Source organism: Mirounga angustirostris, unplaced genomic scaffold, assembly GCF_029215605.1.
Source record: "Mirounga angustirostris isolate CCGP_5_RB_7025 unplaced genomic scaffold, mMirAng1.0.hap1 SCAF_14, whole genome shotgun sequence".
Classification (NCBI taxonomy): Eukaryota; Metazoa; Chordata; class Mammalia; order Carnivora; family Phocidae; genus Mirounga; species Mirounga angustirostris.
Window position 1 is genome coordinate 17,494,571 of NW_026991722.1, and position 13,801 is coordinate 17,508,371.

General features: G+C 41.6%; 1 protein-coding gene across 2 annotated transcripts in view; it reads left to right on the forward strand.

Annotated features, from left to right (window-relative positions):
- ATP8B1 (ATPase phospholipid transporting 8B1) overlaps nucleotides 1-13,801 on the forward strand; it is a 134,627-nt gene that overhangs the window by 97,834 nt on the left and 22,992 nt on the right. For both annotated transcript variants that reach the window (XM_045886640.3, XM_045886639.3), the window contains exons 16-22: nucleotides 3,715-3,903; nucleotides 5,690-5,802; nucleotides 7,455-7,619; nucleotides 8,366-8,477; nucleotides 9,497-9,572; nucleotides 12,496-12,628; nucleotides 13,205-13,493. In XM_045886640.3, coding sequence (XP_045742596.1) covers nucleotides 3,715-3,903; nucleotides 5,690-5,802; nucleotides 7,455-7,619; nucleotides 8,366-8,477; nucleotides 9,497-9,572; nucleotides 12,496-12,628; nucleotides 13,205-13,493 — 1,077 coding nt within the window. The remainder of the gene's footprint in view (nucleotides 1-3,714; nucleotides 3,904-5,689; nucleotides 5,803-7,454; nucleotides 7,620-8,365; nucleotides 8,478-9,496; nucleotides 9,573-12,495; nucleotides 12,629-13,204; nucleotides 13,494-13,801) is intronic.

A 13,801-nucleotide genomic window follows, 5' to 3' on the forward strand; every position in this document is an offset into this window, starting at 1 on the left:
TGCCACAGCACATGGTACAGACGTGGGTGTTCTGTCCGAGCACCAGTGTCCTCAGTGTTGCAGGCAGAAGGTTGGAGTTCAAGGTCCCTTCCAGCCTAAAGTCGTGCAGCTCTTTGTCCCACTGTCCACTGAGGCAAAGAGTTGTACATCCCAAGGAAACTTCTTTCACACAGTGTGTGATGGGCAATTGCTATATAGCCCCTGCGAATGAAGAACAGCTGGGTTTCTAGGCACAGGAGGTTAAAAGAAATTGGTTTGGGTTTGATATATGAAGTATGTTTTATTACATGCGACATCAACAGGAGAGGGGAGGCAATCCTTTCGTGCCCATTGCCGTATCCATCAGACTAGCTCAGCAGGCAATTTGTGTGACCTGAGTGTGGAGTCCCTGTGCGCACCTGGGGACAGAGCGTGGAGAGTTGGCTCTCATTTTCTATTGCTCCGTAATGAGTGACCGCAACTCCGTAGCTGGAAACACCCACTCATTAGCCCCTAGTTCTGTAGGTCAGAAGTCTGGGCATGGCATGACAGGGTTCTCTGCTCAAGATCTCCCTAAAATCGAGGTCAGGCCACGTGCTCATCTGGAGCTCCGAGTCCTCCTCCAGGCTCATGTGGGAGTGCAGGACTCTGTTCTCTGTAGTCAAAGGACGGCGGTCTTCATTCCCTGCTCCTGCAGGGGAATGGGGGTGGGGGGGATGGCCCCACATGACCCCTAACGTCTTCAAAGCCAGCAAACAAGAATCTCCTTTCCATGGAACCCCTTACATGCTTCGAATCTCTCTCCCCAGGAAAAGCCCTGCCCCTTTTAAGGACTGACCTAAGTAGGTTGGGAACACTCAGATAATCTCCCTATCTTGAGGGCGCCTGATTTGGACCTTAATTACACCTGCAAAATCCCTTCCCAGCAGTACCTAGATTAGCATTTGAATAACTGGGAGGAGGTGTGTGTATACATGGGGGGGGCAGGAACCTTGGGGCCACCTTTGATTCCTGCCTCCCGCAGAGGCTGTGTGAGAGCGGAGTGTAGAAGGCTTGGAGGCCCTTTCTTCGCCTGCAGGTCTTGAAGTCAGAATGTGCTGTGGTTAGAGGCTGCGATTTAGGAGGCTGGAGCAGGGGGACACAGAGGCTGCAGGAGGCCGAGGGCCTGGATTAGGGTGGGGTCTGTGGGAAGGACGAGGAAGTCACAAATGGGGGAGACATTCCACAAGTGATTTGCAGGGGGTGAGATTGTTGAGGGGGTCATCGGAGAGGTCACTTGTTTCAGGGCTGGTGACCCGGAGATGGGGGGCTGGGAGCCACCAGAGGAAGCCATGGCCGCAGGCTCGCCACGGGTGCGATTTGCCATTCGAGCATCTCTTTTACCCGCACCGGTTTCACGGTCCACAAATTAGTTTCTGAAAGAAAAGAATGTGTCTCTGGTTGCCTCTAAGTGTACGGTAAATAAAGAGTTCTCTTTGGAAATGGTTTCCAGGATTACTTTTTTGTCCCGGTTTCTTCCTGCAAAACATCAAGTTGGAGTTTGGACCAGCTCCCTGAGTTCCTTCCTGTCTCTATTCGTCTGGCACTTCTGTGACTCCATTACGAGAACCAAATGGAAGGGGGTGGGGGTGGGGGGTGGTTTGGTAATGATAACAATATCAGTGTTTGTTCCAGATATGATTGTCTTAGTCATGGGAACTTTACCACCTTTTATCATTCCATTGCTTTTTTTCTGTTGGAAATAAGCTTGCCATTAACATGGTGCTATGTCAGCTACACTCGCCCAAGGGGTTGTGTCTCCACTGCTGGTTGTTCAGCTCTGCTCACATATTTTGGCCTCTGGAGAGAGAGAGAGAGAGAGTTTCTAGAATGGATGGATTCAGCGTGTACATTCGTAACTTCTGGTATATGACTTCCTGGATGAACAGAAAACAACCCGAAGTGTCATCTTCAGTCACTAATTGAGAATTGATTGATCAGACTTAGAGTGAGCCGTCTGAGCAGGTGTGTGGAGGTGGAACTCTCCCTGTAGCTTATTCACCCCAGAGCATCCTCTCCTTCCAGGTAGACTGATGGTGTAAAAAGCTGCCCATCCATCCATGGTCTGCATCCTGCTCAAACCATGGTGAGAAATGAAATGCCTTTTTCCGTGAAAATTCACCTGCCCATAGAAGTACTTTTCTTTCTGCTTTGAAGCAGAATAACTGAAGTAGAAAAATGGATGTGCGCCTGGGTGGCTCTGTCGGTTAAGCGTCTGCCTTCAGCTCAGGTCATGATCCCAGGGTCCTGGGATCGAGTCCCGCATCGGCTCCCTGCTCAGCAGGGAGTCTGCTTCTCCCTCTCCCTCTGCCATTCCCCCCTGCTGGTGATCTCTTTCTCTCTCAAATAAAGAAATAAAATCTTAAAAAAAAAAAAATGGAAAATCTTTTTCAACTTTTTACTGAAGGTACGACATGTGTATGGAGACAAGCATATGGCTCAGTGAGTTTTTTTCACAAACTGAATCCTCCCTTGTCATGAACACCCAGACTTTAAAAAACAGAACATTATGAGTCCCATAGAAGTCCCTTTGTGTTCCCTTCCAGTCAGCGCCCCTCCAAGGGGACTGGTCGTAACTTGGAATAGCCTGGGTTAGCTTTGTTGGTCTTGTGGTCTGTATAAATGCAATCACAGGGCATAGACTTGCATGTCTGCCTTCTTTGGCTCAACATGGTGAGATTTATTCCAGTTGTCGAAGTGTGCTTATGAACAGAAGGCGACTTTCCATTAATGAAGCATCAGGTGATGGAACAGCTTGATGAATTTTGAGGGGTTTTTTTGGTATGGGACAGAGGGAAGATAAAGGGTACAACCCTTTTAGAAAATAGATGAGTCACATTTGCCAACAGACTTAAAAATTATCAGTATTCTTTAGCTCCTAGAGCTAAAGATTTTTTTTTTTTTTTAAGATTTTATTTATTTATTTGACAGAGAGAGACAGCGAGAGAGGGAACACAGGCAGGGGGAGTGGGAGAGGGAGAAGCAGGCTTCCTGCTGAACAGGGAGCCCGATGCGGGGCTCGATCCCAGGACCCCGGGATCATGACCTGAGCCGAAGGCAGATGCTTAAAGACTGAGCCACCCAGGCGCCCTTAGCTCAGTATTTTCACTACTAGGAAGCTATCCTTAGAAAATAGTCAGCAAAACCTCTGTACACACACAAAATGGTTATTACGATGTTATTTTTAAGAGCAGAAAAATGTGGAAATAAGCTAAGTGCCTGTAATTGGAAAATGGTGACATGTTTACGTTCATTAAAATAATGTTTAGGAAGAATCTTTAAAGCTGTGTTAACATGCTCAAAATATAAGGTTCAAGTAACCAGGATGTAAATGTATATTCAGTATGAGAAACTGTTACCGAAATAGGCATTTTCAAAAGGACTGGAAAGAATTGTAACACAGTGTCAATAATGTTGCTTTTCCTCCGGATGGTGGGATTATGGGAATTTTTTCCCTTATTCCTGGCCAGTTGTTTTTTTTTTTTTACTTCTAGTTTATGTTACTGTTTCTAATTAGAAATAAAAACCTTAAAGTTTGAAGAGTGTTAATGTTGGCATACTCCTTAAGAATCAACGATACGTTTTCTTGGCGATGTTTTGGGCTTTGCATCCTTACCCCCACATGAACCTCAGCAGTGAGCTCTGGGTGGTAAGCTCTGCATCTGGCTTTATAGCTTTTCTGGTTTTCTCTGTTAGGCCAGCTCAACTACCAGGCGGCCTCTCCTGACGAAGGTGCTCTAGTGAACGCTGCCAGGAACTTTGGCTTTGCCTTCCTCGCGAGGACCCAGAACACGATCACCATCAGTGAGTTGGGAACTGAGAGGACCTACGATGTTCTTGCCATTTTGGACTTCAACAGTGACCGGAAGCGAATGTCTATCATTGGTAGGTCTCCTTCGAGAGTCTGTGTCTGTGGAACTCTCATTTAGATGCTGCCTTTTGCACATTTAATGATAATTTATTTAATGACCCCAGAATAAAACAGGCAATAAATGAACCACTTAGCTCCTGGGAGATTGCCACGGGCTTATCGAAACATGGTTTTTCCCTTCATTCTGCCTGGTGTCCATCGCGCACAGGGACAACGGCAGTGTATCTGAGTCTTGCCCGTGCTGGCATTCTTCCACGATATGAGCTGCCGGGTGCTGAATCGAGGGTGGGGACACGGTGGGTGGTTGAGCCGCACACACGTTGTTATTTTGTGAGGCCCTCCGAGCACTTCTGCCCTTCACTTGGCATCAGGGAAGGGAGAGGCGGCAAGCGAGGGGTTCAGAGAAAAGCAAGGCTGTGCCTATGAAGCAGAAGTGTACCCCCAGTCCAGGCACGGGACAGCAGGCCACCAGGTGGAGGGGGTGACTGCTTCCCAGTGTCGAAAGTTTTAAGTTCATAATGTAAAACAATTTCAGACTTACAGAAAGACTGCAAGAATGGTTTAAAAAACTCTTGTATTCTCGTCCACATCCACCAACTATTAGCATGGGCCCCATAGCCTTCATCATTTTCATCACATACAGGTTCTTGTTTCCTGAACCATTTGAGAGTCAATTGTGGAGCTAATAAGCTGCTTTTCCCTAAATACTGAAGTAGGTACATCTTATGAATAAGAACATTCACTTATATATAAATAAGATGGCCAGAATCAGGAAGTTTAACATGAAACAATATTTTTATCTAATCTACAGGATGTTTTCAGATTTTACCGGAAGTTTTCTTTCTTTTCCCTTCTTTCCTTCCTTCCTTCCTGGTTTAAGATAAGATCCAAGATTGCATAGGGCATTAGGGTATTGTTAACTCTAGTCTCCTTTAATTTAGAAGTTTCTCAATTTTTTTTCTTTCATACATTGACATTTTTGAAAAGCACAGGCCCATTATTTTGTCAAAAGTCTCTCGATTTGGATTTGTGTGATATTCCCTCATGGTTGAATTCAGGTTATGCATTGTTGGCAGGGGGAGTACGCGGATTGACGCTCTGTCCTTCCCAGCATATCACGTCTGCAGGCGCATGATTATTAGTGATGTTCGCTTTGATCACTCAGCAAGTGTCTATGAGATTTCTCCACTGTGAGATTGAATTTTTAACCAGTAAAAATATGTAGATTCAACTGTCTACTGAACACTGGTGTGGCACATTTTACTGAGTGCTTTCTGTGTGCCTTGCACTGATCTAGGCTGATTATCATGCCTGGCATTTACCTTGAAGAATTCAAAATCCAGTTAGCGATGAGGACATATGCTATTATTACTGCACAGATCCAAAAATCTAAGAAAAATGGTCACAGGGAGTCATGTTATGGTCTGAGTATTAAAGGCAGTAAGTGTTACAGGTTTATAGGTAAGAGAGATTCCTATGGCATTGACAAAGAAGGCATCATGGAAGAACCTAGAACACGGCATGGCACACAGTTGGCAATCAGTCAGTATTTGCTGCAAAAATAAGAATATGAAAAACTGAGCTGACTAAACGAATCTTCTCATATTTATTTCACTATTACATTGTGTGTACATAGTGGCTTACTGAGTTTGTTGAGAGTGAAGTTTTTCTAGGTACATTCATGATTTTAAATTGTGAATTATTAGGAGACTAACACTTCAAATTAACTTTATAAATGTGGATTTCTATTACAAAATCACACCTACCTTTGTTATTTGCTTTTCCTTCTCTTGCTACTAGTGAGAACCCCAGAAGGCAATATCAGGCTTTATTGTAAAGGTGCTGACACTGTGATTTATGAACGGTTACATCAGATGAATCCTACAAAACAAGAGACACAGGATGCCCTGGATGTAAGTCCCACTCTTACCCTTTATGCCACAGATTGCAAACTTCCTTTCTGATACTATCTTGTAAGCTCAAGTGAGAGTTGTGTGTTAACTGTTGGCCTCTCCCTTTTCTCGGTATAGTTGTGTGGAAAGGGCATGAACGTAGGAATACGGCAGGCTGGTTCTGGTTCTGCCCCTGCTGCTGCCTTCCTAGGACATGACCATGATGTCCTTTCCAGCATCCCAGGTCGGCAACATCTGCAGGACTAGCCCAGGGTAATGACTGGTCTCTCTTCTAGTGACCTTGAGCAAGCTACATAACCATAGCGAGCTGTAGTCTTAATACCTGTGTAACCTCCAAGAATTCCACCAACCTTCTAGTGTACAATGAAGGAAAGAAAGCATTCATGTATGATGGGGCATGACAAAGCAATGAGGTGGATAATTGAGTTCTGAGGCATTTGTCAGTAAATCAGTTTGGTCTTCATTACTTCAGATTTGTTATCTGAGGGGAGTGTGAACTTTGTCTAGTGATAGTTGCAGTTATTCAGAATGCTTCTGGAAATTTCTCTCTTGGAATTGCCTACCAATCCGCATATTGTTTTGGTTCTATTAATGATGGCAATGAAGTAGGGAGCACATCATCGGTCCTGGTATCCCAGTCCTGCCTTTTTGTTTCGTGTCCTTGGGGGAAACGGTTGATGTCTCACTGAAGCATTAATTGCCCATGTGAAAGAGGAAGAAAAAGAGGATAATTCCTACCAAGGAAGGTTGTTACAAGGGAAAGCATCTTGCACAATTCCCAGCATTTAGTAAGTGCTTAGTAGAGGGTAGTTTCTTCCCTTTACTTTAATGGTCTGGTTGAGTTTGGGGGCCAGCCAAAGGTCCTTCAGGAAGAAGCCTGTATGTATATGTTGTTTACTCTTGGGATCACATTTTTAGATATGTTGTCAAAGCAGTTACAGTGGGTAATTTCTCATGAGGATATGAACAATGGCAGTTTAATCAAACAGATGCAGAACCTTCCAAAGAATCTTTGAAAGCGGACACTCAGTTGGGTGAACTCGTTCCACCGTCTTGGCTAGACAAGATGCAGTTGTGAAGTAATAAAACCTTTTTACTGGCTCATACTTTAGCTATTTAAAATAGCTTAAATGTGTTCACCATGATGAAATTTTCCAGACACTCCTTTTCATTTAAATGTTTTATATCAGCTTTAACAGTGGCTCAGGTATTTCAGAATTGGCTTGAGGAAATAATGCTTGGTTGAGAGTTCATAGCTGATTGGACTCGTAACAGTTTGTAGGAACAAGTTATAAAATTGTCAGGTCTGTGTTTACGACATCATTACACCCCAAGGCAGCTCCCTTGTCTGTTATTTTCTGAGTCATTATGAGAAAAAGTTTTCTTCACTCCAGTGACGTGATTTAGAAGAAATGTATACTTTTCTCTTTAACTAATTTGGGAACTACATATAGGATCGGAGAATACTTGAATACTTAGAAAAACAAAGTATTTGTTTAATCTCGTCTACAGAATGTATTTATTCAGAATTCATTATCTTTCATGACCTCTTTTTAAATTCTTACTGTATTACTTCAAAGAAAGATTTCAAACTCGATCTTGAATTACATAAAATTAACTATTGTTTGTTGGATGGATTATCTTTTACATAGATCTTTGCAAGTGAGACTCTTAGAACTCTGTGCCTTTGCTACAAGGAAATTGAAGAAAAAGAATATGAAGAATGGAATAAAAAGTTTATGGCTGCCAGTTTAGTCTCCACCAACCGGGATGAAGCTCTGGATAAAGTGTATGAAGAGATTGAAAAAGACTTAATTGTGAGTTTTAACCTTCATAATTTGATATTCTAAACAGAATTGGAAGTTTTATTAAGTTTTATTTTTAATCTCATGCTTGAAAGATAATTCTAACTTTAGCGTTTCAAATTGGTACAATGGAACTAGGTCTTTGAGTTTCTTTTGTTCAGCAAGCAAAATAGAAATTGCCATTATGAGAAACCAAAAGACAGAAAACATTGAGATTCTGGTCTGATTCTATTATTTTTATATCACTCATTAAAATGCATTATGATTTTTACATGATAACCACATATTACATTTTGAGAATCACTGAAATTTTTATTTTGCAAAACCTTGAAACAAGAAAAATATACCGTTTATAAGTGAAATTTCTCAAAATTTAGTACTTACTGCTTGTAGAGTTTAGATTAGAAGGATATATTCAACAAATAGCTGGTATCGACCTTTAGTGAAAGGAAGTGGCTTGTGTCCGTATGTGAAGCAGTAGGGATACAATGAAAGTATGTTTTTAATGTCCTTAATTTTGTACTTACATTTTTATCTTGGTAAACTACTTTAAGAAAAAAGTTTTTGAATGTTTTGGTTTTTGGTGAGTGTCAGACGCAGCAGCCTTCCCTGTCATTGCTGGCCAGCGGCCCCAGTGGAACACCAACTGGGCTGTATAATTAGCCCTTCTTCTGTTTACAGGTTGGCAAACTGCAATTACAGAACATTTTGAGCTTACTTGCTAATTCCTTTTTTTTTTTTTTTAATGTACATTCCAGCTATTGGGAGCAACAGCAATTGAAGACAAGCTCCAGGATGGAGTCCCAGAAACCATTTCAAAACTCGCAAAGGCTGACATTAAGATCTGGGTGCTCACTGGAGACAAAAAGGGTAATTCAATTTTCAGGGAAGCGCTATCTGTTAATTCATTAAATATTCATAGCTCCTATTTCCCTTGCCCAAGATGACTTTCTCAGGCTTTCCATCCTGCACAAATACTGTCCATTTCTTTGAGACAGAGATGCTTTCTTTAAGAAAACCTTCTCCATTATCCCACTTCTCGCAGACAGCATCCTTCCGGAAACCCCCTCAGTAGCAGAGTTTATGTCTCATCATTGAGCTTCTGGTCATACCATGCTGACTGTGATCAGTCTTATCTCCCCAGCCAGATGTGGGCTCCTCTCATGAAAGGACCATTCCTTTTGTCCCTTCTGTCCTTCCCAGCACTTTGCCATTTGTTGGGCGCAGAATGGAACAATACAGAATGCTGATCAACAACTTCTGTTTTCTGGCCCATTTTATTGCTTGAAAACTGTAATTAAAATTTTATACCCAAGGGATGATCTTAATTTTTAAATTTAGAGCTCCTCAAGTTGTTTGGCATTGCTACCTTACTCCACAAGCCTCCTGCGGAAAATCAGATAATTTCTCTTACCCTGACATGGTTAATGGGTTACATGCTCTGATAAGCTAAGGGAAGTCCTGACCTTAAACAAATAACAATGGGTGGTAATGGAAAAAGGGGGAAAAAAATCTCCAGTAAGGGCCCCCCATGTGAGGGTTTATGGAAATAGTTATCTTTTTTTTTCCCTATAACAAAAAGATTAAACCACAGGAACCAACTGTGCTTAGTATTTCAGTGAACACTGATTTATTAAATGACCAGTTCATGTATCTGATAATATAGAACTTTCTGTAATTGAAAACATCTCAAACCAGGCTTTGACTTCACTTATTTTATCACAGAAAATGGGCTTCCCCTCCCCCCTTATTTGATTTCTATACGTTGCTACAGAAAAAAGAGCATATTGGCTTGAACCTGCCTATTTCATGACTTGGAAAAAAATGCTCATTACTAGCTAAAGTCAGTCATTCATCAGTAGGAACACTTAATTTTTTTTCTGTTGTAGAAACTGCTGAAAATATAGGATTTGCCTGTGAACTTCTGACTGAAGACACCACTGTCTGCTATGGGGAAGATATAAAGTAAGTAAAGGCGAAAGTAGAGCCAGTAGACATGGCAGATGCAGAGAAATGGGAGCTTAGACTGTCCCCTCAAACAGTTTTCCGCACATTTAAATGAAGCAAGAGACCCCACGTAGTTCCAAGTTATCATGGTTTGACCTTATTTTGAGCAGATTTTAGTGTTACAGGAGCTTGGGGCCTTTATTTACTCTTTCAGGGGCCATTTCTATTCCTTGGGGAGTTCTCAGTGCTTGCCTGCTGACAAAAAAAAAAAAGTGAGATCAAGACGTCACTAGCCAATTAATCTGAATTCTCTCCGTGAGCTGCCTTTTCTAAGAATTATAATTTTGGAAGAAATATAGAAGGAAAGAACCCCACAGTTTTGCTTGGAAGGAGACATTTGGGTGGGATGCACCTCTAGACTTGTCTGGGTGGGGCAGGATATTTCAAAGCATAGCTTCTCCTGAAATACTCGAGAGCCCCGAGTCACAGCAGACCTGGAAATGTGTAAGGAAGAGCCTTGTCCTATTAAAAAGCTGGGAGTGTTTTGCACAAGCTCTTGGGCTGTGCTATCTTGACAGTTTTATTTATTCCTCAAGTCTTCTCCTTACGACACCTCCCCCAGGCTGTCAAAAGGGCAGAAGCTGTGAACATACACACTTGCTTAGTCTGGCAAGATGATGAGGGGGTTACGCTTGAGCTTAGCCAGAAGGCCGAGAAGTGATAAGATGATGAGGGAGTTGATGGTTGTTGATAGTCTTCTAATGATGGTGACAGAACTTTTGCAAATTGTTCCAGTATATTAGGCATTCGGCTAAATTAGACAAAATCAGTAGCTCTAACATCTAAATCAGTTCTGTTTGACTGCATAAACCGTGTCTCTCTGTGCTTTTAGCTTTTAAAAAATAGCGATAGACAAATAAATACTAATATGTTTACTTAAGTAGTTTCTTGGTTTCAAGTGATTTGGCTAATTGCCAGATGGTCTTACTTCTTATAGATGGGGGCCCTAATAGAGTTCTGGTCTCTCTCTAAACTGTTGAAAATTGGGCCCTGAGCTAAATTAGAAGGTAAAATTTATGCACGTAGCAAATTTTATGATCATGCTCTTAGCTAGGTTTACCTTTCCAGAGGGCTGAATTCATCTGTCTTTGTAGATGGATGATTCCTATAGCATGGTTTGAATGGATAACTTCGTATTTTTTCTCTTCCAGTGATTTGTCTTGATCACTCCTTAATTTCAACTTGAAAATGAGCAATTAATGTAGAAAAAAAAGTAATAGATACCTAATCCTCTAGTGCACTGGCTCTCAACTGGGGGTGATTTTGCCTTCCAGGGAACATTTGGCAACGTCTGCAGACAGCTTTAGTTGTCGTAATAGGGGAGGCGGGGTACTGGTGGCTTCTAGCATCTAGAGATGCTAGACATCCTACAACACAACGGACAGCCACACACAACAAAGAAGTGCCTGGCCCCAAGACAGCGGTAGTGCTAAGGTGGAGAACAGTGGCAGTGTGTGTCACAAGGAAAGCTCTGGACTGAGAATAAGGAGACCTGAGTTTTCATTGCCATTTGCCTATCAGTTTGGTCCAGGTCAATCACCTCATCTCCCTTGGACTAGATTTCCTCCTTTGTAACATGAAGAGTTTGGATGAGATCTTTATGGACCCTTCCACTCCAAAATCCCATAACTCATTTTTCTATCACATGAATGCATTATATGCGGTCTTCTCAATTATTGGCTTATATAAAGCGCTGAGAAATTCTCAAAAGCGAACATAACTTTTTGTGGGAGTAAGCTTCTTTTTGCCAAATAGTAGCCACTGTTTGTAATACACCAGGGGTTCCCTCCAGGTATCAAAATTCAGATAAAGATTGCCTTCCTTCTGTTGCTCGTGAGCACATTTTCAACTATATCTTCTTTTAGCTGTCTTTGGCAAATAATGGTGCCCCATGGGGGAGGAATTAAGACTTAATGAGATTATGTCATCTGATTTAAAAATGGGCAAAGGACTTGAATAGACTTTTCTCCAAAGAGGATATACCAATGGCCAACAAACATATGAAATGATGCTCAACATCACTAAACATTAGGGAGATGTAAATTAAAGCCAGAATAAGATATCACCTCATACCCTTTCAGGATGGCTCCTATCAAAACAACAACGACGACAACAAAACCTAAAAACAAAACAAATCAAAAAACAAAGTAACAAGTGTGGGCAAGCATGTGAAAACTGGAACCCTTGTGCACTGTTGGTAGGAAATAAAATGGTGCAGCTACTATGGAAAACAGTATGGTGGTTCCTCAAAAAAATTAAAAATAGAATTACCATATGATCTAGCAATCCCACTTGTAGATATATATCCCAAAAAATTGAAAGCCAGAACTCAGAGATTTTCACACCCATGTCCATAGCAGCACTATTTACAGTAGCCAAGAAGTGGAAGCAATCCAAATGTCCACTGATGGAGGGATGAATGAATAAACAAAATGTAGTATAGCCATACAATGGAAATATTATTGAAGAGGAAGGAAATTCTGACATGAACTACAATAGGAATGAACCTTGAGGACAGTGAAATAGGCCAATCACAAAAAAACTAATACTCTGTGATTCCACCTACAGGAGTTATCTAGAGTGGTCAAATTCATAGATACAAAAAATAAAGTAGTAGTGACCAGGGACCAGGGGAAGGGGGAAACGGGGAGTTATTTAATTGGCATAGAGTTTCAGTTTTGAAAGATGAAAATGTTCCGGAGATTGGTTACAAAGCAGTGTGAATATACTTAATACTACTGAACTGTACACTTAGTTAAGATGATAAATTTTATGTGTTTTTTAACTACAATTAAAAAAGATTATATATCAAAAATACCTCACAGTCAAGGGCCTGTTTATAGTCTTTTACTCTTAAACACTTAAATTTCTTTTCCCCCAGTGCTCTTCTTCACACAAGGATGGAAAACCAGAGGAATAGAGGTGGAGTCTATGCAAAATTTGTACCCCCGGTGCATGAAACTTTTTTTCCACCTGGTGAAAACCGTGCCTTAATAATCACTGGTTCTTGGTTGGTGCGTATCATTACTGTGTGCCTTTGGCTTAAACTAAAGCAGTTCATTGTGGAATGATTTTAGATGGTTTCCCATATTAACTGTCAACCTAAAAATCTTTTAGCCTACAAATGAATGGACAATTTCCCAAGTTTGAGACTTAATGTGATCTATGAAAGGAATTATATCAGACTGGTAATATCCCTGGTTTAACAATCAATAGACAATTTTAATTTTCTTCTTTGTACTTTTTTTTTTTTTAAGATTTTATTTATTTATTGGACAGAGACACACAGCGAGAGAGGAAACACAAGCAGGGGGAGTGGGAGAGGGAGAAGCAGGCTTCCTGCTGAGCAGGGAGCCTGATGCGGGGCTCGATCCCAGGACCCTGGGATCATGACCTGAGCCGAAGGCAGACGTTTAACGACTGAGCCACCCAGGCGCCCTTCTTTGTACATTTTTATAGTAAATAGGTTTTATAATCGGAACACTATCATCCATGATATAACCCAAGAACCATCCCTCACCTGGCTAAGGTCTGGGGAATGGTACTCTTGATATAAAAACTAAAATGGCTGTAATCCTCTGATTTCACAGAATGAAATTCTTCTGGAGAAAAAGACTAAGAGAAGTAAGATTCTGAAGCTGAAGTTCCCAAGGACAGAAGAAGAACGACGCATGCGGACGCAGAGTAAGAGGTGTCTGGAAGCTCGGAAAGAGCAGCGACAGAAGAACTTTGTAGACCTGGCCTGTGAGTGCAGTGCAGTCATCTGCTGCCGGGTCACCCCCAAGCAGAAGGCAATGGTGGTGGACCTGGTGAAGAGGTACAAGAAGGCCATCACGCTGGCGATCGGAGATGGGGCCAATGATGTAAACATGATCAAAAGTGAGTCTCACCCATAGCCAATGCCACCAGAATTGCCAGAGAAGGGATGTTTTGTGGGGTAGTCTTTCCAAATGTCATTGCTTAGGCTTTCATAAAGCTTTCTCATCTGAAAACAAGAATATTATCTTTGATGTCACCTCCAGTTTTGTGATATTATTAAGATAAACCATTTGTTACATGACCACACATGTCCTGTTATGCTGGGTACCTTAACTGCATAATGTATAACTAGACTTAATGCAGCCTAGTTTGTAATTCGTGTCTTTTTCTTTTCTTAGAGTCTCTTCCTCCTCCTCCTTGATCTATAC